General features: G+C 45.9%; 1 protein-coding gene across 1 annotated transcript; it reads left to right on the forward strand.

The window, feature by feature from the left end:
* Positions 1–236: 236 nt before the first annotated feature.
* IRF2 (interferon regulatory factor 2) lies at positions 237–24923 on the forward strand. The gene is made up of 9 exons (XM_010161255.1): positions 237–391; positions 1310–1417; positions 7320–7419; positions 8033–8209; positions 10364–10410; positions 14233–14344; positions 18109–18273; positions 22818–22864; positions 23561–24923. The coding sequence occupies exons 2-9, from the start codon at positions 1331–1333 to the stop codon at positions 23870–23872; spliced, it is 1047 nt and encodes a 348-aa protein (XP_010159557.1). The 5' UTR covers positions 237–391; positions 1310–1330; the 3' UTR covers positions 23873–24923.
* Positions 24924–25433: the final 510 nt, after the last annotated feature.

The following is a 25433-nucleotide window of genomic DNA, read 5'->3' on the forward strand; positions in this document are numbered from 1 at the left end:
ACATCAAAGAGCCTTATTGTTGCACTCAGGTTTTAATTCCTTATTAGTTTCAGGAAATACATGTCCTCAGAGCAATGAGAGGAAACTTTGAACGTTTTTCTTCCTCTTGTGTTGGGTGTGGGCTTGGTACCGCCTAATTGTTACTCTGTCTGATGCCTGTACTCCCATAGGAAGCAAGAACAAACCCATTTACATTTGTGTCATTGCTGTGTGCTTTCAAATATGTGGCCTACTCATTTTTTTCTCTTTCTTTTTTTTAGGATCAAAGGTGACAAGAATAGCGGAGCAGAGAACTTAAGAATGATGCAAAGAACACAGATGTGAAGAACAAACGAGAGAGGAAGGAGCTGAGCCCGGTGCAGAGGGGGAGAGGAGAAGCAGCAGCCTAAATGCAAGTACTTGAACATGGAAATGATGGATTTCAGGCTTAAGAGGAGTTTAATGCGGTGCTTTAATCTGCATCTAATGCCACTTAGCTTTCAGAGCGATGCCTGAAATAGGTTAATGTTTTTAAAATTTTCTGCCTCGGGTTCAAGACTTTGGACTCTAATGTCAATAATTTACAGCTCTCAACAGGGAAGTGGCATTGGGGTCACGTGTGTATGTGAAAGAGAGAAAAAAAGAAGTCAGTTTGAGTCTTAACTGAATAATATAATGTGGCATGGTGCAGCTGAGGGGGCTGTAAAGCACTCACTTCCTAGCTAAAGAGCATCAAAATGTAAAGTAGCAGCTAAAAAATCAGTGACTGGGTTGATCAGAGCATGCTGGAGGGAGGGCATCAAACTGCTCAGCCAGAACCAAAGTGGCCTGATAAATTGCTGTGATGTAAAAAGTATTTTTCTTAATTTTAGTCATGTTTACGGGACAGAAACAGCCATTTGAAAGCACTCTCATTAGCAAGTGCATCAATTTAGCTTGTACGGTGATGCCTCCTGCAAGTGAATTTTTTCGGTTACATTTTTTTTCTTGGCAAAAAAAAGTCTTGTGCAAACATAGGTACGTGGGTCAAAAAGGGGTCTCCTCATGAGTGTGTTTTGCTTTGTGGCCTCTGGGATCCCCCCTGTATCAGCAGATGAGCTTTTGCCAGTATGACATGTCTTCTTCAGGTGAGGGTTTTCCTAATCCAGGAAGGCCATAGAGAAGGCTTTATCATCTCAGTTGCTCTTATGAGAGGCTCCTGGACAGATCCAAAATCATTTATAATTGTTCGATGCCTGCAAAGCTTTAATGAGTCTGTACTGTGTGGAGGTGGGGGAGCTGCCTGGGAGTTCTGCTTGGAGTATGTAACCTTGTCCCTTGTTCCCTGCAGCTCCTTCCTGGGTGGGTGACAATGCCGGTCGAAAGGATGCGGATGCGCCCCTGGCTGGAAGAGCAAATCAATTCAAACACAATACCGGGGCTGAAATGGCTAAATAAGGTAAGGGGGTGCATGCACGTGCCTTTGTATGTGTGCTGAAGAGGGGCCTTATAGCAGTGCCTGAGGTTTGGATAGGTAAATCAGCTCATTCCTGGTTTTCAAAGGGGTGGCACAGGGGAGGAAGGGCAAAGCTGAATGCTTCCTATCCTCCAGCACTCCTTGCCAGATCTGAGGTGCCCTGCTTTGGCCTGGTGGATTTGTGGCTCCTTTGAAAACCTTTTCCAGCTCTTTGTTGTTGGAGCAACTGTTTCTGGAGACTCCGCTAGCTGGTTTTTTTAAGCTGGGAACAGATTGCTCACCAAGTAGCATGAGAGGGATGGGAACAAAACACCCTTCTGAAGTGGAAGGCTGTGTTCTGTGTCAGACTCTGGGCTGAAGCAACAATCTCCTGTTTCAGACTTGTGTGACTTCTCTGATACTTCTCAGCATGGGAGAAAACGGGGTAACTTTTCCCCTGCCAGACCCAAACCTAATATTCCTGGTCCTGAACTCTTACTGAGAGCTCTAAACACTTGGAGAACACAAGTGAGAGCTCCAAAATGTCAGTGCCCCATTAAAAATTTTTTTTTAATGCCTCAGTCAACCCAAGGAGTGTGCTTGAGGCTTTGAACAGTAAGAAACCCAGAAAATACTGCATGCATTCTGCTGTGTGCGGGACAGTAATTCACCATACTGAAAAGCATGAAGCAGTTTTGGCTACAGAGGCTACTTTATTATCAGAATGGGTGGAAATGCACAAAGTCAGGTGCAGAAACACAGCAGTAAGACACTAACCCAGTTAGTCTGCTATCCTCCCTATAGTAGTAGTTATGGTGCTCAGGTGTTCATTTGTAGAGCTGAAGAATGGCAGTGAAGATTACGACTTTTTAATCCAGCTTTCAAAGCTAGTAATGCTCGTGACTGTAAAATTATCAGGAGCCCTTTAAATTTCAGCTACGACTGTTTTTTTCTCAGGAGCTTCCTGCATCAGTGACTCTCACATGCTGCGGCTGGGTAAATAAATATTGCTTTATCCACTCTCTAGTTAGCTGCCCTGTGAATTTGAGTAGGTCCTTGTTCTTGCATAATAGGATTACAGCTGAAGATGAGGAAAAGACTGTTTTTTACTGTTGTCTTTGTAATTTGAATTCCATGTTTGGGTCCCTACAGATTCTTCTCCTTGAGTGTTTCGGTGTCAGGTCTCTCCTGCTGACAGTCCATCTCTGCCATCCTTTGCCCAATCCTGAAATAATTTCTCTGTACTTAGTACGGCACAGTATTTCGCATTTGAGTGTGTTACTCTTAAATATGAAGTTATCAGCTGTAGGTTATGTTCACGTAGCCTTTTTGGGTACATCCTAGGAACGTTCTCTCCTCCTCTGCTCTGCAGTGTGAAAATGCTGCCACTGTGCTAAGGGCCAAATTCAGCCCACCAGCCCATAAAGGCAGCTTGCAAGGCATGTCATGTTGTTTAATATTTGTGGCCCTCTGATCGTGTTGTTACAGTGGTTCCTGCCTTGTGCTTCTGGCATCAACTGTTTGCATGCAAGAGCTAGTAGGAGATTTCATCCTTAGTTAACATATCCTACGTTGACCAAGGCTTGTCTCGCAAATAAAGCATTTAGAATTTTTTTTTTCCCCTAAAACAAAGCCCGGGCTCCTACCAGAAAGAGGATACCAGGCTAAGTGGCCTGCCTTGAGGTTTATTAAACTCTGATGCCCCGCTTCTACCCTCTGATTTGGCATCATTCTGGGTTGCCTTTATTGCGCTCGACGAGCTAATTGCACTCTTGAGCGTTTCTGTTTAAAAATGTTTAAACATTCATTCCAACAATGAATCACTAAACCAAAAGTATTTCTATTTATACTGTAAATCCTGACCATAAACAAAGCTATGCATGGAATCAGTGATACAGTGTCATGTGTGTCACAGCCCGTTCTGTACCCACAGTCTGTAGGATTTGGGGATTTGCATATTTTAATCGGAGTTTGTTGAAGGATAGTTCACAGTACAGGAAAGAAGGTGGGTCGGGTTAGCAAGAGAATGGCACTTGTGTGTGCACAGCTTTTAAGGAAATAAGATTTAAATGCTAAAGAAGAATTTACTATTCTGGGTTTGTCATTGGCTATATCTTCATGGAGAATTTTTCCAGACTCAGAGGGGAATTAAGCCTCTCCCTGTTAAAAATGTCAAGTCAGGTTCAGCTGATTCACCTAATTCCTTCCTTTGCTGTCAGTTGATCACATTATACCTCCAGGTGTGTGTTCCCCTCCAGAACAGACCCCTATCTGTAGGAATTGCGTACCTCCCTGGTGAAAATGTTACCCTGGAGGGATGAAGGGAATTTCTTTACCTTCCCAGGGAGCCAAAACTGTGAGGTGTGAAGGAAATTGCATAGTTCAGTAGAAGGCAGAGGTGGTGTGAGGAGGGGGATAATGAGACGTTCAGTGTCGCTTATGGATCTGGAAGAGGAAATCAGAGTGCAAACATTCAGAGTAGCTATAACGGGAGTCGAGAGGTAGCCTGCTGCTTTGGTGGATACTTGGAGTATTACCCTTCAGGCTGATGCTGCTATTTAAAATTTGTGCTATGACTTTCTAGCTAGTATGTGTCGTATCCTGGGCTGTATCCAGAGCAGCATGGCCAGCAGGTTGAGGGAGGGGATTCTCCTCCTCTGCTTTGCTCTTGTGAGACCCCCACTTGGAGTGCTGCATCCAGCTGAGGGCCCCACCTCAGCATCAGAAGGACATGGACCGGTTGGCGTGAGTCCAGAGGAGGCCACAAAGATGCTCCGAGGGCTGGAGCCCCTCTGCTATGGGGACAGGCTGGGAGAGTTGGGCTTGTTCAGCCTGGAGAAGAGAAGGCTCCAGGAACACCTTATAGCAACTTCCAGTGCCTGGAGGGGCTACAAGGAAGCTGGGGGGGACTTTTTACAAGGGCCTGTAGTGACAGGACAAGGGGTAATGGGGTTAAATTGAAAGTGGGGAGGTTTAGATTGGATATCAGGAAGAAATTCTTCCCGGAGAGGGTGGGGAGGCACTGGAACAGGTTGCCCAGAGAAGCGGTGGATGCCCCATCCCTGGAAGGGTTCAAGGCCAGGCTGGATGAGGCTTTGAGCAACCTGGTCTAGTGGAAGGGGTCCCTGCCCATGGCAGGGGGGTTGGAACTGGATGGTCTTTAAGGTCCCTTCCAACCCAAACCATTCTGTGATTCTATGTGCTGTCATGCTCATTCACCTGCTCGGAGCATTTTGCAGTGCTAGGGTTGCAAGTGTTCCGTACTGTTTTTCTCTTCCTGCCTATTTCTAAGAGGCTGACACCTTTTTCCTTTTGGTAGCAATTCCTGTTACGCTGCAGAATTTTCTTGTGTTGTGCTTTTGACTTCAGGGGAAACTACTTTTTTAATAGAAACACAAGACTTAAGCAAATGTCCAGTGCTGGGGTGCTGTACCACACAGCACGTGGTTTTCCAGGACTAAGAGAAAGCACTGATGAGCCTTTTCCTATTAAGGTCGTTATTAGGAAGCATTGACTGAAGATGGATATGGGTAAATATTTGATAATGTGTGAAGTAAAAAAACAGTAATTAAATAAAAAGCATCTAGGTAAACTAGAGCAGAACACAACAACGACATGGTATTGCTGCAGTCAGCAGTCTGGCAGGATTTCGGAGATGGTTAGATACTTGACAGTTGATGAGAAAATCTGTAGTTTCTATATAGCTATATGTAAATTTATATATGTGTTACAAAATTATAATACACGTGGATTTTATGATTTTGTTATTTATATTACAATTTGCCTTAAGTCCATGTGCTTCAAGACATCTGGGATTGGTAAGAACTTTCTGTAATGAACAGAAGCACTGTAATGAGCACTTGGTCTGCTGCTGAGAGTGCCCTGGCACCTACCTTTGAAGCCGTGAGTGCGGTTGATGATGACAGGATGCTAATTCTGGAGCCTTGTTCGGTCTGCTAGTTCCTATAGAACTTCTTGAATTATGCTATGGAACGTGAAATTCGCGGTATAACCTCTGTAGCATTGTGTGGTGTTGTTCAAACCTCTCCCCATCACCAGGCATGAGTAAACTTTTTAATCTGGTCAGTTCTTAAAGTTCTTGTTGAGAAAAATTGTCTCCTATGGAAGTATGAATTTTTTTCCATGTGCTCATTGTAGTCTGTGGGAGAGTAAAGGTAGGGAAGTTTATTCCAGCACTGGTGAACAAGGTAGTGCTGTGAACCACAGGGTAGTGGGGTTGAGGCTTTCTTTAGACCACTTCTACATGGGGAAAAGGGAAAACATCTCTTGTAGGATGATTTAACTGTGTAGAGAGGGAAGAGTGAGGAGTCAAAAGGCATGTGAGAGAAGTGATGGGAATTGATTAAGAGGAGGAATGAGAGTGTGAGGGCTTGAAAGGAAATAAGGAACGTGTTAAAGCTGTGATTTCACCAAGTTAAAGAAAAGATGAAGCCAAGCAAGAAAGGAAGAATGCAATTCCAAACAAGTGAATGTGAGTGAGAGAAAGGACTTGTCTCAAGAGGTGAAGGATGATACAAAACACAGGCTCAAAAAAGAAAGGATCACATGGAAAAGAAGGGAAATAAACCTAACCTTGACATTAGTGAAATATTAACCAGACAGACAAGGAAGAAAACTGGTTGTTGGAGGAAGGGGAAAGGGCAAAGGATTCATCTCACCTGACCACAGACATGTTCAATGCAGTCGTTCAAATGAGAGCTGCCTGTCTAGAGTTGTCTGTAGTCAGTGGAGAGAAATAGGCTCTTTCAGGGTGCAGTTCAGTTGGCATAGCTGAGGTGACCACCTCAGGAGGAGGGTGCATTTTGCCCTGGAAGTGCTTTTCTCTTCGCAGACTGAGAAGTGGATCTAAACCTTTAGTGGCAGCGTTTATAGCGTAAGATGCCTGCATGTGAAGCCAGAGAAGATGTATTCCCCCCAACAGGGGAGGAGAAAACAAGTGTTGTGGAGCCAACTACTTGTGCATGACTTCGCAGAAATGAGTGTGAAGAGTTTTGAAGCAGCCCTGTAGGTCAGCACATAGGAATTTGTCCTGTGTTGTATGACATAAAAGCACATGTGACCCAGCATCCAGTACCCTGTGTGCTATGCGCTTGTGGAAGGAGTACAGGAAACATGCTGTTCAGTCTTTAAAAACGACCCCAGAACTCATCCTTGATCGTCACCAGTGTACTGTCTTCCATGAGTTCTTCTGATCCCTTTGGGAATCGGTTTATACTTCCACCACATAAGGCATGTTCTGTTTTAACTACGTGTGTTTAAAAAAAAACAATTCACAAAAGCCTGCCTTTGGATCACTTTAAATGCACGTCTCTTTGGCCTGAAGTTTCTGAAATACGTTCAACTGCCTTCAATGTCACCCCTTCACATGGGTGTCTTGTATTTTTTATCCCCACCGGAGAGATGTCTACAGTTGATATATGTCCATTTGTTTGGCGTTTAAATCTGAGAGATCCCTTTCCTTCACCGTGCTGGTATTTTACTGGCTGAGCTCTCAATCCCTTGGATTTGCTCTGTTCCTATGGTTGTTTAGTTTCATATCTAATTTGTCTAATTATAAAAGCGTCTGTGCTGCCAAAACTAGCCTTCGTTTGAGTGTTTAGAAACGTAGCGCTGCATGTTTTATCCATGTGTCAGCTTGGAAAGCTGCCGGGCTCATCGTCCTTGAAGGGGCTTCTGAGTATTTCCTATACTTAGGGCTGTATTCTGCTTTCGGTGACGCCAGTGGATGTTTTCCTGTTGAGTTCAGTGACAGCAACACTGGGCTAGAAGGAAGCAAAACACTTGGCAGATGCTGGAACTGTGCTTTTAACTAAGTGCCTGAGAGTCATCAGAAGATCCCTCAAGTCAATCAGTGTTGGCATTTCCTGTTTGTTTTCCCTTCCAGGAGAAGAAGATTTTTCAGATTCCCTGGATGCATGCCGCAAGACATGGGTGGGATGTTGAAAAAGATGCTCCCTTATTTAGAAACTGGGCAATTCACACAGGTACTGGAACTCTCTTTCTGCAGGACAGATTTTCACACTGTTTTCCCTTTTAAAGTTATATTTTCCTTCTTTTTTGTCTTTGCCTTTACTAACACAGAGCGTGAATTTAAGTGGCTGGATTTGTGGGAGGCTAAGTGCCTTTTTCCAGGCCTGCAGTACTCTCCAGCTTTCTTGAAGCACCATAACTCATTTGCATTGAAGAACACAGTAAAACTTAATTGATTTAAACATTAACAAGATTGGATTCAGAATTGTTGGGAGTAGAGCACACTCAGCACTTTGAGGACTTGGGCCCTTAGGCTTTTTACGCCTTTCTGTGGATCTGAGCCAGACATAATAAAGGTAAAAGCTGTGCAAGCTTTTCCACATCCGTGTGGAGTCACATCTGATCTGCAGTGCCCTGGGTCTTTCTTGAGCAGAAACTGTTCATCGTGTGTTCTAGAAATGTGCATGAGAATGAGATCACAACACTCTCTTGCAACCTCAGCTATTGGTTGAACGCTTGTCATGGGAACCGAAGGCCGATACCTTGAAGTCAACCTGCACTGTTATTAATTCACCTTGGGTTTTCAACTGCACATTGCGTGTGCCTAACTTTCTTTTTCTTGCTTAGGAAAATACCAGTCAGGAGTAGATAAACCCGATCCAAAGACGTGGAAGGCAAACTTCCGCTGTGCTATGAACTCTCTGCCTGACATAGAAGAAGTGAAGGACAAAAGTATAAAGAAAGGAAACAATGCCTTCAGGGTGTACCGCATGCTGCCATTATCTGAAAGACCTTCCAAAAAAGGTAAAGGGGGAAGCTTGTCAACGTGAAAATGGTGCTGGGGGCATTGTTATTATGTCGGGGCCTGCAGAATGTGCTGGGTCTACTGCTGCTGTAAGACTGGATGTTTTTATCCAGATGTTCCTCCAAACTTAAGAACATATGTATGAAAAATGGACTACCTACAGGGAAGAGAACAAGCCACTTGGAGAGAAGATCAATGAGATGTGATACCCCCAAGCTGGTGATGTGTGTGCATTGTGTTAGTTCTGTTAAAGCCGACAGAGTTGAGCTCAGATGGTAGTCCCAGGCCTCCTTCAGTCAAGAAGGATGATTGGGAGGATATTAGAGATCACAGACTCATAGAACGGTTTGGGTTGGAAGGGACCTTAAAGCCCATCCAGTTCCAACCCCCCTGCCATGGGCAGGGACACCTTCCACTAGACCAGGTTGCTCAAAGCCTCGTCCAGCCTGGCCTTGAAGACGGCCAGACTGGTGCGTTAACTCAGTAGGGCTCATTCAGAGTGTGGTGGCAAACATCTTGCTGTCTTTTTTCAAGCCAGGGTAGAAATGCACTGGCTGTCTGTTGAGCTGAGTGGGAGCAGTACACTCTGCTTAGAACGTTAAACCGTGAAACTGCTTCGTTACGTAGCTACACTAGGCCAAGAAAAACCAGCCCTCACAGCATGATAATGGTGAAATGGGAAACTGTGTTTGAATCCCCAGGTTTAGGGATTAGGTCTCCTACATGCTAGGAGAGGACCTAACCACCAGTTCAATCTCAGGAGTATTTGGTTTCATATGCAGTAGAAACATTGGCTTCTTTATGGCTCATTCATTTCCTTGTGGCTTCGTTGCTGGTTTATGGGGCAGAACAATGGCTTCCTTAGTCCTCCCGTATCCTCTGGTGTCTAGGATTTGTGGACAAAAAGATATCCTGCAAGCCAAACGCATGGTATTCTTCTGAAATCCAATTCACCTGTTCACCTGTAACTCAGCTTGCTATTTTCTTAAATGGAGAAGTGAAAGGCATATCTTCAGTTTAAGGTCAGAGTGGTTGGAAATTATTAACTCTGGCACTTTTGGGTCAGAATCATACTATGAAAGGAAGATCAGTCTGCAAAAGGTGGAACATTTGCTTTGAAACTGTTTCCAGTCTCTTGTCAATGGTGTGTTTTTTATGTTCAGGCGTATGTCCCTGAACCATAACCTGTCCCATTGTAAGAGATTCCTGTCCTAGATGTAAGAACTAGAAAAGTCATAATGAAAGCTGAGATTCTGGAGATGGGGCTGTAGCAGGAGAGGATTCTGTAGCAAGTCCAGTTACTATAAAACTGACATATTTTGGGCCCTGCATATATTCTCATATGCCCTTTCTACTTGGCACGTGGCTAAATTTATGTGTGAGTGAGTGCAAAAGAATTTGGCTGCAAACATTTCTAATTCTCAGTGCTGTCTTGCAGTAGAGATGGGAGAAATTCCTGGGGCACATCTGTGCAAACAGTGGGGTGGAGCTGAGCTTGCACCAGCAAGTCTCAGCTTCCGCGTCAGGTCAGAGCAGGGGCAGCAACGCTGGGGTCTGCCCAGGCACACGGGATTTTGTGAGGGTCAGATGCTCTGCAGTTTTCTGGATTCTCAAATCCAGCACAATTGTATAAACTGCTTTTGCATAAATTATAATATATATTCCCCCCACTGCCCCAGGGTGCAACTATTTACAAAAATATTTGTTGTTGTTTACCTCTTTTCACATGTAAAACCAACGAACAATCTCCCTTTTCCTATAGCTCCAGTGAGTGTCACAGATGGGATGAGACATATTTTGGGTGTTTTCTTCCCTTGAAGAGCATTTCTCTCCCCCTTCTTTTTTTAGCAGGCCTCGTTGCTTAGTTTGTCACTCTTTCATATTTCTCACCTTGATTTTTTCACTGCAGTTGCTTTCCTCAGTCCCATTGTTTGTTCTTTTTTGTAGCCCCTTAAAAACAAAGCACGAAGCTAAAGTTTCTGACTGCCCAGGCCTTAAGAGGGCTTTAACATAAGCAAAATGTCTTCTCCCTTTCCTAGGAGGTGCTGCCATTTTGAGGCACGTTTTGGGTCTATTTCTTAGTGAATATAGAAGGTGTGGAGGATAACTCATGTCACACAGGACTTTACGAAATCTTCCTTCTGTCGTTGCAGGAAAAAAACCAAAGTCTGAGAAGGATGACAAATTGAAACAAATTAAGGTAAGAAGCGGCTGTTTAATAATGTGAGAGCTTGCTAAAACAATCTGTTGCAAATTTTTTTAATAGCCCCAAAAGTATATTGTGGTGGATATTTGCAGATCTCTCATGCTTGTGGTTTGGTTAAGTAGCTACGCTTACATGGGATGTTTGGTTCCTTATTTTAAAAACGTGAGGGCTGTTAGAGCCGTGGCTGACGTCATCAGTTGACACAGCCCTTGTGTTGCAACGCCTGGAGGTTGGAAAACTGGCAGCCTCAGCAATACTCTTGCCATTTGTTTGTCTGTGTAAGTAGAAATACAGTAATTATGGGAGGAATGCTTCTGAACAATAGAGCTACCTTTTGGAGCAATTAATTTCCCTGTGTAAGGCACTGGAAAACCTTTTTCATTTAGGTGAGGGAGAGAAGTCCTGTCAGAGCTGCACCATCGTTCTGCTCCTGTTTTCTCAGTCAGAAGGCCTCTAGTTGTAAAGCTCCTCAGTCACTGCCTGAGATTGCTGCTCATTCAGAGCATGGACCCAGGCCGGTGCTAGCTTTCCCCGCACAGCACGGTGTCTCCTAGCTTTCACCCTTCTGCCCAGCGCCTCTGCGGGGTGGCCAGTACGGCACACTGGTAGGGTTTGGTCCGCCTTCGATTTTTTCAAAAAGCAGATCGCAAAGGTTTCAGCCTTCAGTGAAGCCGGTGTTCTTGGGTTGCACGTAGCGGCCGTGCCTGCGGCAGAAGGGCAGCTCGGTCCCCCGCCGCTTGCTTGTGAAGGGCTGTGCCACCCACGCTTGGGCGCCGGTCCTGTGCCCGCTGGCCAGGAAAGGCTCTGAGCCAGGTGAACCTGGAGGCCTGGGAAAAACTTCTCCACTGAAATCGGATTTGGAAGGCAGAAACTCTCCTGGCAGTTGTGACTTGTGGGCTTAGGTGTCAGAATACTGTGATTTTTAAACTTTTTTAAAGGAAGCACTTTTTAAGCATCCTGTCTGGGTCACACAGCCATGTGTGCTTGTTACAACGTGACTTTGATGGTATCCTGTGCAGAGGGAGCCAGTAAATTCCTTTGGTCAGAGCAGGCAGTGTGTGATGCCTGCCAATGCTCGTTCCCATTTCACAATCCTTCTGCTGGTCAAAATGTTAAATGTCTCAAAAGCCGTAGAGGTGCTCGCAGTCTCATCCTCTTTGTTACGATGGAGTTGCTGAGGGAGTCCCAGTGATGTTTGGCAGATAAGTACACATGGTGTTACACCTGGGAGTAGGTGCTGGTGGGGCGATGCTCACAGCTTTTGGGAGCACTTTCCTCCACTCAGTCGCCCTGAGCTGCACAGAAGCGTGAGGCGAGGCGATGCAGGAGCAGTGAGCTGAGCTGGCCGTGCCTCCAGCACGTAGCACCTGCCTGCCGTACCTACTACGAGCTTACACATGCTAGCCACCAGCTATGGCATGGCCACTTAGCTCTGGTAGGCTTTGAGCTGGGGCCAGGTAGTGTTTTCCCTTCTTCTGACAAACGTGTACATGAGCTGGCTCCCAGATAGGCCTGGATTTTCAAAAAGATGCTCCTTCCATGTTCAGCTGCTGTTTGACTATTGAATGTTGAAGGCAGTAACAGCAAAGAAAGATGGTGGATAAATTAATGCAAATGCACATTTTTGAACGTTGAAAGCTGCTTAGAATTGCTGAGCTCGGTGACGTGGATTCCTCAGATCCAAGCTGTGTGTTCGAACGCCTTGCAGTTACCCTGAAAACCTCTTCAGTGGAAGTGAGTGGGGGGCTGCTCCACGATCACCCTATTGAAAGCAGGGAGGTAATATCAGCAGAGGGAGAAGCCGAGGATCCGGCAAAGGGGCTTCAGTGGAGCAGAGTCTCATGTCGTGGTCCCCTCGGGTGTCACTGCCAGGCCCTTTGGGCACCCAAGGCGACCGCCGGTGGGGATGAAGAGCCCTGCCACACCTTGCTGAGCTTGAGCAGGGTGCTCAAGGCACTCCTTCCTTGTCCCCAGGGATGTGAGACCTGGGCATTCCCCAATCCCTGCTCCTTGTTAGGCAAGGGAGGCTGCGAGCAGGTCTCCCGCCTTGCAGATAGGTCTCCTACCACTGGGTTTTTGGGCAAACAAGGCCTCTCCATTAAAAAATGATTCTCAGCAATGGGAAGGAGCTGTAAGTGTCTGTGTCTGAGTAGCCCAGATAAAAATGGACTCTTTCCTTTGTAACAAAGGACTGAACTGCCTGTCTGAGGCTTAATTTCTACCTTATCTAGATGTATCCTTTTGACCACACATGCAGCTTCCCACTGAGACATTTTTAAAATCTAAGTAACACCTTTCCTCATGCCTTTAGCTTAGGCTAGACATCTGGATACTGAAAATTTAGGCGATTTAACACCAACTGTGCCAGTGTCCAAGGGCCTTTGTGGATCTGGCACCATCACTCGAGTTTCAAGATGGGTAGTTGCTTCTGCAGCTCGAAAGGGACTGCTAAATAAACTTCCCTGTAACCAAACCTCGGTAAAGCTGAGCAAGTTGCTGTGTTCGCAGCGTCCCATGGGGGCTGCTGTGTTTGCTGGGGTATTGCACAACACCAGAGGCTCCAGTATGCAGCCATAACCTGTCCCTGCAGTGGATCAATAGCAGCTAATTTTATCTTTTCCGGCTCTCCAGGTCTTTGACCTGTAGGTCGACAGAACCGGTGCAGCTCATCAAAGACCTGGTTGCCACTAAGTTTGCACACTTCTGATGTGCAGCGAGGCCTTGGGACAGGCTGGGTGTTTGCCTTGCTTAATGGCTGGGAAGGTGCAGGCTTGTGTCGAAGTGACAGCTCTTTTTGAGTGGGTCACAGTCACAGCATGTGGCATCCAGGAGAGGCTGTCACCCTGTCCCCAGTTTTCTGTCCCCATGAGAGCAGTTCATACGGTTTGTAGTGTGAAGGGCTGACACCTCGAGTCTTGAGGCTCACCTTTGCCCTGTCCTTGCCAAAACGCTTTAGAGCAGTGAAAATGAGCATTGAGGTGGCATCGGGTCCAACAGGCAGCTCTGCACCTCTCTGCGGGTGTCTCTGGGTTAGCAGCCAGGCAGAACGTCCCTTGCAGAGGAAGAACAGAAGACTTCAGACTTTGTAACTGAGAACCCCGTAAGGGAGCCAATACCAGGGAGGAGGTTGGACCCATAGTTGATCTTTTAAATGTGTTTATAGCTTTTTAAAGAAATCCCGAGTTGATGGAATTAAACTTCCTGGTGTCTGTTCTGAAGGGAGATTTTTAGATTCCCACTTGAGTGTACCAGACCTACAGAGATACATCTTGTGGAAAGCTCAGTCTATGTAGAGCAGGTGGTGTTTTCCCAATGCTGTTGCCCCGTCGTAATGTTGATGATGTGATCTAAAAGACTGTATTTACTGTAAACACGTGGGTTTGCTTTCAGGCTTGCTGCAGAGAAAAATTAAGGCTAGAATTTAGCAATTGCTCTTGGAGCACTAAGAGCATGTTTGGAAGGGAATGAGGATGAGTATTAAATAGAGTACCATTTTAAAGCAGTGTTTCTTCCTTGTTTGTTCCGAATGTTAATCTCTTGGAGTAAATAGCACACAAATTTCTTGCTCTCTGAAGGCTCACTCTAAATCTGAAAATTATAAATAGCTTTTGTTTCAGAACAGAAGATTTGGAAATGGAGTAAATTCTGGCTTCTTTTCAGAGAACCAACATGTTCTAAAACCGTGTCTAGCAGAGAGCAGGGGTTATATAGCAGGTAGAGGAGATGATTTATTACCATCTCAGAATAAAGAGATGAACTGAATCCAGGCTTCTAAAATAAATCAAACCTGACCCAGCTGTACTGTTTCCATTCTAGCAAGAGCCAGTTGAATCATCTTTTGGGATTAATGGGCTAAATGATGTCACTTCTGACTATTTCCTGTCCTCCAGTATAAAAAATGAAGTTGACAGTACAGTGAACTTTGTAGGTAAGTACTCCTATGCTTTTCTTATATACCAGGCACACAGGTGACTTCAGACACCCTTTTACTCTGCCAAACTCGTCTTCCCGTCAGCGTTTTGCACCGTGGTTACAATCGGGTTGGCACATTTTTCACTCCACATGAGGTCCTGGTTGCCAGCCAGCCCCACTGCGGTGTTGGGATGGTGAGCGGCAGCGTGGCGGTTCCCCCGAGATCGAAGTGCTTGCGAACAGGCTCGGGTGCCTTTTCCTGGCATCAGCTTACTCCACAGGGTAGTCCTCAGCTATGAGAGAGTGTAGCCCATGTCACGGGTGAGTTAAACTGTAGGCAGAAGGTGGTTTCCCATCTTCTCAAAGGAGAGGTTTGTATAGGGTACTGGTTTATTTGGGAGTTGAAACCTGCAGATGAAATGGAGGAACTCAGTTCTTTTTACAGGCACGTCAGTAGCAGAGTCAGTTCTTAACATCACTGAGCTAACAAGAAGGATCAGAGAAGACTGCATTTAGAAACTGGTACATTAGGAATAGCTGTCTTCTCAGCATGTGAATAATTGGTTCTCAGTAGAATAATTGGGCTGGTTTTTGACAGCGCTTTTTTGACTGAGGCTGTCTCTGCAGCAAGAGCTCCTAGAAATGTGACCCATATAGCATTTTCTCTCATTTACTTTTATATATGAGTAGAAAGCATCTGAAAAAGTATGTTAGTCTTCTGTTTGCAGAGATGTCAGAAATTATGTGCAGTGACTATTTTTGATGCCCATTTCTTAGGTTGCAGGGCTTTGCATAGTCATTTCCCTCAAGTACTTGTGTGGCTGAGGAGTTTGTGAGTAGTTTTCATATTTTTATGGCAGTGCATTTAATCAGCTGTTGCTTTGTAAGAGTGTTAGAACACTATTGTTGCTCCTGCTATTACAGAGGGTTTTATAACTTGAAGGAATAGCACTGTAGTGCTGTTAGTGCTTTCTATTTACTGACTGGCACGTAAACAAATCTGTAATGCCCCAAGGCCAGTATGCACTCCCGGGGAAGAAGCTTCATACACTTTTGCTTTATTTTACAGTCTTAAAGTCAAACAGAGATCAGTTAAGAGCAGTCTTTGGAACGTACCTGGTGTTCTCAGAAACCCACTAACATCAGAGAGAGTTGTTTTGCTGCAGACATCTAGTTTTCTACAGTACGGTGTGCCCTGAACTCCTGTTTGATTTTATGATGAGGTGAATGCATGTTGCACCTTAGAAGATCTCAGTATTTTACAGGACAGGACCCATAGTGGCAACATCAACATTTGAGAACGGTCAGAGGTCTGTCGTGGAAACCAATGGATTTGCACCTTAAGGGCTTTCAGTTTTCTCTGGAATCCATTGTCCGGGGTAGGACAGCAAGGCTGGGGTGGGTAACTGTCATCCCGTGCTGTTTAATTAATGGCTTGTGAAGTGTGCAGCTTATCCAGACTGGAGAGGGAAGTCCTTATTTAGGATTGCAAGCAGGATTTTAACATAAACAGGAGGGAAAATGTAGAGTAGATCTGTTCTGCAGAAAGGAGAGAAGTCAGCTGGAGGGGAGGAAAGACAAACAGCACCTGCAGTGTTTCTGACATACATGCAGCTCACGGGAAAGTGGTGGCGTATTGCCCAAGTGAGCAGTAATTTTTGCTGTACAAGTTCTCTCTCGGGGTGGGTAAGAATTCATCGGGTATTGAGGAGAAAGATAAAACAGTGCAGATGGCCTGCTCATACCCTGATGAGGTTGCACAATATTGGCTTCTCTCAGATAAAAATTAACTCTGCATGTGTGTGCTCTTGCCCCCCACACCCCACTTGATAAAAAACAGGTTGTTTCAGAACCAGGAAAGGTGGGAATACAAGGCAATACATGCCTTTTTACAAGGGCCTGTAGTGACAGGACAAGGGGAAACGGGTTTAAATTGAAAGTGGGGAGGTTTAGATTAGATATCAGGAAGAAGTTCTTCCCGGAGAGGGTGGTGAGGCACTGGGACAGGTTGCCCAGAGAAGCTGTGGATGCCCCATCCCTGGAAGTGTCCAAGGCCAGGCTGGATGAGGCTTTGAGCAACCTGGTCTAGTGGAAGGTGTCCCTGCCCATGGCAGGGGGGTTGGAACTGGATGACCTGTAAGGTCCTTCCAACCCAAACCATTCTGTGATACTATGAAATACAGTGGAAATGAAATATCCAGACTGATTCAACTTCTAAAAAAACCAGATTATTCACTATTTATGGTCTTTATGCTGGAATTGTCTCATAAAATACACATCCATCTTTGGGGGTCTCTCGCAGTAGTTACCTGGCACTTCACGAAGCATAATGATATGCAGCTTTTCTGTGGGAGCTTTTCTTTGTCAGAAAGTTGTGTTTTAGCCTTGTCTAAAGATAGACGGCAGAAATTGATTGTGTGTATATACATGTGCATTCACGTCTATTTATTTTAGTTCATCCAGGAACAGACACTATCTTTTGTCATTTTTAAAATTAATAATTAGGGTACCTAGGTCACTTAATTTCAAGATCTGGTGTGTTTCATTGCCTACATGCTTTTTCCCATCGTGGGTCTAGACAAGAATGTACTGTCTGAATTTCTAACAACACAGCACCCTGTTTGTACGGAATTTGTCTGTATTAAGAGTGTTCCTCTTGAAGCTTTATGTTCCAATGAAGGAATATCTATAGTCCTTCCCTTTCTCTTGGACAACTCTGGATTCAGGTTAGCCATCTGCTGGGACAGCTCCATCCCCATGTGTTCTTCAAATCTAGCTAGAGGCTTTTAGCTCCATGCTGGATTAATGCAGTTGTCACATGGTCATACTGCTGGGATCAATGGAGGAGTTGTACAAGACAGAGGGAATCATCTCAAACAGGTCCAGAGAAGTGAAGTTCTGGCTTTCACCGTAGTTTTGCATTGCTCGGTAGAGTCTTGGTACCTTGATCTATTCCCCTGTTCCAAAAGGGTGTTGTGTGGCACAATTAATGTCTGCAAAGCACTTCAGGACACTTGCAAAGCATCCGTGGTGCCTTCAGTTGGTAGAAATAAATAATGTTCCTTGGATATTATGTGCCTGGGGAATAGGAAAACCCTGTGTTACTAACCCGACTGTGTTACAGGTCTAACTAACCAGGTTGTTACAGGATTACACAGTACAGGTACAACCGTGTTTTTCTACATCCCATCACTGGCCTTGTAAGGATCGTTGAGAATTAGCATCTAATTGGAGGTGAAATTGTTTACAGGTGCATGTCACGTATAAATTAGAGTCCCACCATATTTTACGTGACCATGCGGCCAGTTTTTTGCGTGCCAGTTCTGGTCTTCTGGGGTATAATTTACATGAGAACATCCAGAGGCCATGGGATGTTGGCAGCTTGCTGGGTGAGGATCTTTCCCCGGTTAGGAGAGATCGCTGCGGTCCGTATGTCCTGCTGAGAACACGTTTCTGGGTGGAGGAGGAGTGTGACTGTGGTCTTCCCTGGGAAACCCTCTGGACAGCTGACATGCCAGGGAGGGCTTGATGATGTTATGTGTGAGAGCCAGAGGAGAGTTGGGCATTTTCAGTCACAAGTGGGGAAAAAAGGTCTCTGAAGGTGATGGAAACTCAATGAATCACACAGGTTTCCCTTAGAAGTCCTGTTGAAAGCAGGTGGTGGGCATGGAAGAAAGCGCTGAGACGGTGTTGGAGACTCACAAAATAGCAAGCAGGCTCTTAGACATCCAGCGGGGTCGAGCTGGGAAAAGTAATGAATTTTTTATTTCTAACCCCAAGTTGTAGGACAGCCGCACCTTGATGGCAGCAGCGAGGAGCAGGTGATAGTAGCCAATCCTCCTGATGTTTGCCAAGTAGTAGAGGTGACAACAGAAAGTGATGAACAGCCCCTCAGCATGAGCCAGCTGTACCCCCTACAGATCTCCCCAGTCTCGTCCTATGCAGGTAAGCATCCTGGCTTTTCTTTACACTCTTAGTGTTTGGAAGATACTGGGGGGAAAGGGGGCTCTGCCAGGGTAGCTGGCAAAGATCCGGAAATGTCTGCTTGGCTGCCTTCAGCATTTTTAATGCAACTCAAAACCTCACGGTCCACTTTACACATTTCACCTTGGGAGACAACTGGGCAGGTCTGAGGTTGGAAGTGTAAGCTGCAGATTTTGGCCTGTGGCTAATGGAAAAAAGAACCTTTTTAGATGTAAAGCAGAGAGGACTTTTCATCTTTTGTTAGAGGGGCATATTCAGTAGAACAAATGATGTGCCGCAAATACTGCGTGGGCCCGGGGACCCCAGACGTACTGAAGATGAAAGGTCATCTCTGCTGTATGCTTCCTTGGTGCCTAGCACAGTGGTCACAGAGAGCTAAGGGCTGCCCTCGCGGTATGTAACACAGACGTGGAGCTGAGGGCCCTGGGGAAGTGGGTCTGTCTTGTTACACATCAGCTGCAGACTCTAACAGCCATGTAGCGACTGATAAGGAGTGATCCTGCAAGCAGCAGAGCAGTGCACGCCTGGCTTCCAACGTCTGCCTCCCATCTGGATTCTCTGATAGTTAAAAAGGGCTGAGATAACGAGCTTTTCCCCAAGTCAGGCTGCTAATGGTTTCTCTCTTTTTGTCTGGCCCCTTATTTTCATAAAACTGGTAGGAAGTTAAAGAGTCTTTGCCACTCATTTATCCTTTATCCAAACCTGACAGTGTGTTCAGAAGTTGTTAGGGGAGAACAGACACAAATGCACACGTGGGTATGCTGTGTAGAGTCCCTGCAATCGTGTAAGCCTTATTTCCATAGGAAGCGGGACAAAGCCACATTTGAAAGTAGAAGTTGTTTCAGATCCAACCTGTCCTTCCTTATTTTACCCTGTTGCTAACTTGCAAGCCTCAGGAGACCGGGTAGAAGCATAACTGTAATCTTTTTAGGCAAACTTCAGTATTAATTGTTCCCCGCGCAATTTATTATTTTACAGATGGCTTTGCCTTTGACTCATTAGGCTGAAATTACTTCCAGATGCATTTTTATAAAACATGCATTTAGCAGTTTTTATCTTTGGGTCTGGGTGAACCGTATGATGTTCTTTTGAATAGCCTCCAATGTTAGTCTCGCACATGGTGATAAACGATCATGCTTCCCAGCGTGTTTAGTCTGTAATGGCCGGAGCTTTTAGAAGGGTTTTGCAAAGCATAAGGCAGGGAGATGAGGGTGCTTTACCTTATTAATAGCTGGGGTCTTTGAAACATTTGTCCTCTTTCCTGATGCTTCTTGCAAAACTTCTCTAGTCTGCGTGAACACGACAATGCTGCTTTCTTTTAACCTCAGCTAAGGGTCTAAGTTCTTAGAATGCAAACAAGCATCACCCTCTTGGGCTCGAGGTCATGGTGGTTGCTTGGCTGGGTTGATAGAGAGGGGTGGTCTGGTGCCAGGAGAACCACCCCGACGTGGGCAAGTCCTGAGCTACCTTCCCTAAAGTCAATGCAACAAGCCTGCATAAGGAAATGAGACTGAGGTACTTCTGCTATCCCCTTATGCTGACTTAGTATGGTGGTATTCAGCTGTCCTAACTTACACCAGGACCTGCTGGTCCAAAACTCAGGTAGCTCAGAGATGATTTCATGCCACTGGTGTGCTTCCCAATGCATCTCAGGGCAGCTCTTGAGGACACTGGTTACCCTAGCTGGAGGCCAGTGAGAAGGGGAGTATGGCAAGGGTTTGTCCTGGGACAGGTCCTGTGTGGTGTCTATCAATGGAAGAGGTGTTGGAGTACACACCTGAGAACTTTTCAGCTGACACCAAACAGGGGACACCTGCACGAGGGCAGTGCCACCATCCAGAAGGACTGCAGGTCCTGGGACAGGAATGTTGTGAAATTCAGTGAGGAAGGACAGATACAGATGCCGAGTCCTGTGCCTGGGAGGAATTGTAGCAGTAGAGAATGGGACTGATGGGATGGGGAGAAGCTCCACAGAAGGGCGGGTGGGCAGTGAGCTGAACGTGAGCCAGCAGAGCACCCTGGCCGAAAAGAAGGACACCAGCCTTCAGGAGCATGGCCAGTAAATCTAGGGAAGTGATTGTCCCGCTCTACTCGACACCAGTTACGCTACTTTCCGGTCCAAGAAAGATATAAAGGGGAACAAGTGCAGGGAAGGGCTACTAGGGATGATCAGGGACTGGAGCACTCACCCTGTGAGGGACTGGGACTTGTTCAGCCTGGAGAAGAAATGGTTTTTGAGGACCTCATAGCAGCCTGCCCCTACCTGCAGGCCATGCTCTTGGCAGCTGTGTGTGGTGGAAAGATGAGACACAGCAGGCATGAATTGAAGCTAGAGAGCTTGGTCTGGCTGGCTATAAGAAAAAATGGCACTTTTTTCACCACAGGGACAGTCAGGCAGTAAAGCAGGATGCCCGGAGAGGTTGGGCTGCCTCCCTCCTCACTCCTGTGACTGTCTCTGGCTTTGTCTTGTTGCACACACAGCCAGAGAGGAGAACCTCTGCTCATGGGTTTGCTGGGTAGAGCTGCCTGCTCTGTCAGTTGCTACCCCGGAATGGCAGGGAAGAGCATGCCGTAGCAGCTCTGCAGGGACAGTTAGTTGCGCTCTCCTGAAACAACAACAGAAACAAAAAAGTAGCCTGAGGGATCAGCTGTGCTACATACATCTGCTTTATTTCACAAACACCTCTAGTTCCTTTCGGAGGTTACTCAGGCAAATGATATGAGTGGGCCTTGTGAGTTTTCTCATATTTCCACTGACGTCTATTCAATCCATTTTTTTTAATACTGAGGGTGTTGTCAACCTCCTCTTGTGTTTGACACTGATTCAAATAACCTTCCTGATTGAAATAACCTCTCTAACTTTCCATGCCTGAGTGGCTAGCTTCCCTGGCTTTGCTAACTATAGTGCTATCTCTTGCTCAGCATTTTGTTATGTATAAACACCAAGGATGGATTCCTTTTCAGCTGCATCACCCTTTTTTTGTTGCCACATGTTTCTTCATGTCAAGGAATATCTGTTTCTTGTTTCAGTGTGGATTCCTCCTATTGATTTTATCTTCGGGGCCATTACTCCTTCTCACAGATTAATTTCTGCCTCTCCTTCCCCCAGTATGGCTTAATTAGCCATCTTAATCACCTTGGCACACCTCTCTTTACCAGTGGATGAGAGGCCCTGCAGAATGTTAACCTCACTGGGCTTCACAGTTAGATCTAAGGTTTGGGACTGTTCATCTGCTGCAGGCTGCGGCGGGGACTTGAGAGGTCCCTTGCCTGCTGCAATAACTCATCACATCATTCCTTCAACCCTGTAATTCCACATTCCCGTTGGCTTAGGGCATGGATGAGCTCTATCTGTTTGAGGGGGAGGTTGGAGAAAGACCTCTTCCAAATGCTGTTGGTAGCCTGATGGATGCCTAGGATTATCCTCCCAGGAAACAGCACAGAGTGGTTCAAAACCCCGTGAGCTGAAGGGGACCTGCAGGCTAGGCCTCTGCTTTTTTGGGTGAGGTTCTGGGCACCGGGCGGCTGTGCTGACGGCAGCAGCCATCGCTGCAGGCCGGTCCCAGAAGAGTGCTTTGTGCCCCGTCTCGGGCGTATCTGCGGCACAACACTCTTTTGTGCCCCGTCTTGGGTGTATCTGCGGCACGGCACTCTCAGCCAGCCCCCGAGCCAGGAGCCTGACCCTCAGACACTGCGACACCTGTCTTCACACACACACGGGCTGGAAAATACAGTCAAAATTCCCAGATACCAGGCTTTTCTGCAAGGGAGGGGTGCAGCGGCAGGAGGACGGCCATCCTGCCGGAGCGGTGCCCCCGTGTTTGCGCGCCGGTTGAAGTGATGAGGGTGCGGGAGGCTGTCTGCAGCCGGAGGAGGTGATGGGGCTGGTGATAGTCCTATTTCTCGAGTGGTGGGTGAAGGGTTGAGAAACAGGCTGGGGTTGGCTGGGCACGGGTGGCAGAAGCGAAACAACAATATATAACAGCAGTAATAGAGCACCAGAAGTGACAACAAACCCTCGAGGAGGCAGGCTGAGATAACAGTTTACAAAACAAAAACACACTTATCTCCTCTGGGGTGGAGTTGTTGCTGGTTTTGCAGGGAGATAAAAATAAGGATTTAGACAGAACTTTGCTCTTTGCCGGGCCTGGAGCTGCCGAGAGAGTGCGAGGGAGCGGGAACATCCTCTGCTTGTGGGAGGCTCTTCCCTCTGCCTGGAAAGCACAAATCTACCTCTTCCCTCTCCGTTGCTGTCTTTTCCAGGGTGTAGCCATTGTAACTGTCATAGCCATGTGCATTTACCCCAGCTGTTCAGTGCAGCTGTGCTGTCTAGCCCCTGAATTGCTATTGCAGTGGCAGGGGAACCATGCTTCTCCATTGTTTTGTGGTTGTTTGGCTTGACACTGTTTCCACGTGTTGGAAGCAGATCAGGCCTCTTGAGCTGGGTTTTGCTGCTGTAGATAGAACAGCATGAGTTTCATTTTTGTTTCTCTTTTGTTTGACAGAAAGTGAAACGACCGACAGCGTTCCGAGTGATGAAGAAAATGCAGAAGTAAGTGTTTTCTGGATTTTTAGCACTTTGGATCAAGGTCTCGAGAACGATGTGCTGGGGTGTTCTTGCCCCTTCTCCATTTGTGACTCTGTCTACCAGTGGAGTATTCATTTTAATAATAGCTGAGGGAGAAAAACAAACCAGGAAGGTTCAAGGGAGACAGACATTTGGATAATTGTCACAGAATGGATGTCTTTGCACGTTCTTTCCTCTCCATCTGTCCAAAGTACCAGAAGATTAATTTGCGTGATAAGATGTTCTGGAGAGCCGTCAGCAGTGCTAGCTAGTTTGTTAATATGATGCATTGACCTTGCTGTGCCTGTCTGTTGCCAAGTAGATGGTCTCTCTGGTAACGGAGGAGACACTTCCTTTTGGAGCACAGAACATTTGGTCGTCCGTGTCCATTTTTGTCTCCAGCATACTGGGCGTAAGGACTTTATTTTCCATCAGAAGTGTGGGCAGAGCTTCTTGAGTGCAGGGGAACCAGCAAGGTTTAGGCTCACAACTTCAGAAAGGGTTAGAAGTGGCTGAGAGCAAAGATATTCAGAGTCAGTAGCCTGAGGCTCAGGCTTTTAGAGATGGGGTGATTCCTGTGCAATTTGTGGATGTTTCTGTCTCCATCTTGTTATTTGCAGTACTTGGCAAAGTCGCATTCGCTCATGTAGGCTTCCCTCCTTTTTTTCCGACCTTTTCTAGGGACGACTGCATTGGCAGAAGAAAAACATTGAAGGCAAACAGTATCTCAGCAATCTGGGAATGAGGAACACTTCTCATATGCTTCCCAGCATGGCAACTTTTGTAGCCAACAAGCCTGACCTCCAAGTCACCATCAAAGAAGAAAGCTGCCCACTGCCTTACAACAGCTCCTGGCCCCCTTTCCCAGACATCCCTCTGCCACAAGTAATGTCCACAGCCTCCACGAGCAGCAGCCGACCAGACCGCGAGACGCGGGCCAGTGTCATCAAGAAGACATCAGACATCACCCAGTCGAGAGTCAAGAGCTGCTAAGCCTTTGACAGTGTGGTTTTTTTAGCTTTGTTTTGTTTGGTTTTGTATTTTCCGTTTCTCTAGGAGAGGTTCATCCCTTGACGCACACGAGACAAATCTAAGGTAAAGCCTTGGCAATATCAAACATTGCTGTGTCCGACTCCAGTGCCGGAGTGTTTTTAACTCAGGACTCCAGCCGTCAGTATGTACACCTGAACCCAGGCGGACTTCCAAGGTTGCTGCGTAGGAAAAAATGCCCCCAAGAGCTTTGGCCCACTCGCAGGTTCCAGTGTTTTTGTAAGAGGACCAACTGACCACAGGGGAAGTGGTGCTGCTGCGCTTCTTGCTGTCAAGGCTGTGATGGAACTGAAAGCCTCAGAATGGAAGAGAAAATGTGAACTAGCTGGAATATTTTTAAATAAAGAAAAATCTATTGTGAATATTGTACATAGTGCAGTACTAGCAACGTTGCAGTCTGCTTCTGCACCTTATTAAGAAAGCACTTACGAAAGGCCTTTTATTACCTTGCTCTACTTAATGGCACATTGAAGGTCCCTCCCCACCTGTATTCTTTTCCAAGGCTATTCTTGCTAAAGTGTCTTTAAAGAATAGAGGAAAGGAAAGGAAGTTAAAACTTCCCATGTGGATTTCATACGTTTTAAGACTGCTTTTCTCATGTTTGTTTCTAATCTGCTATGCTTGAATGCCGCGTGGTACAATAGGAAAAAGAAAGAAAAAAAGAAACCTATTACAGAGATATTATGCAAATTCCCAGATTTAAAAAAGAAGAAGAAAAATACTCTAATTCTAACCAGAGCAAGCTTTTTTATTTTTTATACAGGGGAATATTTTATTCAAAGTAAAATTCTAAAGTGAATATAATTTTTTTTAATCTTTTCTACAGCAAATTTATAATTTTAAGATTCAGTCCTTGGTTATCAGCAGTTATTACATCCTTGTGGCACATTTTTTTTTTTTTTAATTTTGTAAAGGTGAAATAGCTTTTATGAGCTCATGTAGCAATCAGATTATCCTGTGGATTGATAATAAATATGGTATATAGTTAAATTTTTAATAATCCTCTTGTTTGTCTCTCTTCTTTAATCTTTCAGAAGCCCCAGATGGCCTGGGTTTGATAGGTGAATGTGACCTCTCGGAGTGAGCAGTTAGCGTGAGCCGTCTTTACAGTTTCTGGAGTACCAAGTCGCGTGCTTGAGACAGCTCGAGGCGGAAAGAGGAACTAGAGCTTAAAGGTGGCGTACTCGAGTTTGGCCTCACGTGAAGAGGTTTGGGAGCTGGGGCACCTCCTCTGCTGTTATTCCGTGGTTGGGCTTGAGCAAGTCACCTCATGGAAGGGATCTTGTGTAAGCCCACCCCCTGCCTCAGGCAGGCTCAGCTGCACTTGCCCCGCTCCTCAGAGATCTCTGTTTAGCTTGGTCCCAGTTTCCTTGTCAGGAAAAATCTTTTTACAGAGTTTCAAGCACTAACTTCTTACTAGTGGAATGAATCAGAAGTCAAATAAACATTCCCCAAGGTTTTCAGTGTCTCCCATGTGACAGCAAGTTCTGATTCCTCTGGGACT

The sequence above is a fragment of the Eurypyga helias genome, unplaced genomic scaffold (assembly GCF_000690775.1).
Source record: "Eurypyga helias isolate BGI_N326 unplaced genomic scaffold, ASM69077v1 scaffold26081, whole genome shotgun sequence".
NCBI classification, from domain to species: domain Eukaryota; kingdom Metazoa; phylum Chordata; class Aves; order Eurypygiformes; family Eurypygidae; genus Eurypyga; species Eurypyga helias.

Bases quoted from the DNA above. Each gene is read 5' to 3' on its own strand.
- IRF2 (XM_010161255.1), top strand. From the start codon at position 1,331: ATGCCGGTCGAAAGGATGCGGATGCGCCCCTGGCTGGAAGAGCAAATC. The intron at 10,411-14,232 runs GTAAGAAGCGGC...TTTCCATTCTAG, and splicing joins ACAAATTGAAACAAATTAAG to CAAGAGCCAGTTGAATCATC. The intron at 18,274-22,817 runs GTAAGCATCCTG...TTTGTTTGACAG, and splicing joins CCCAGTCTCGTCCTATGCAG to AAAGTGAAACGACCGACAGC.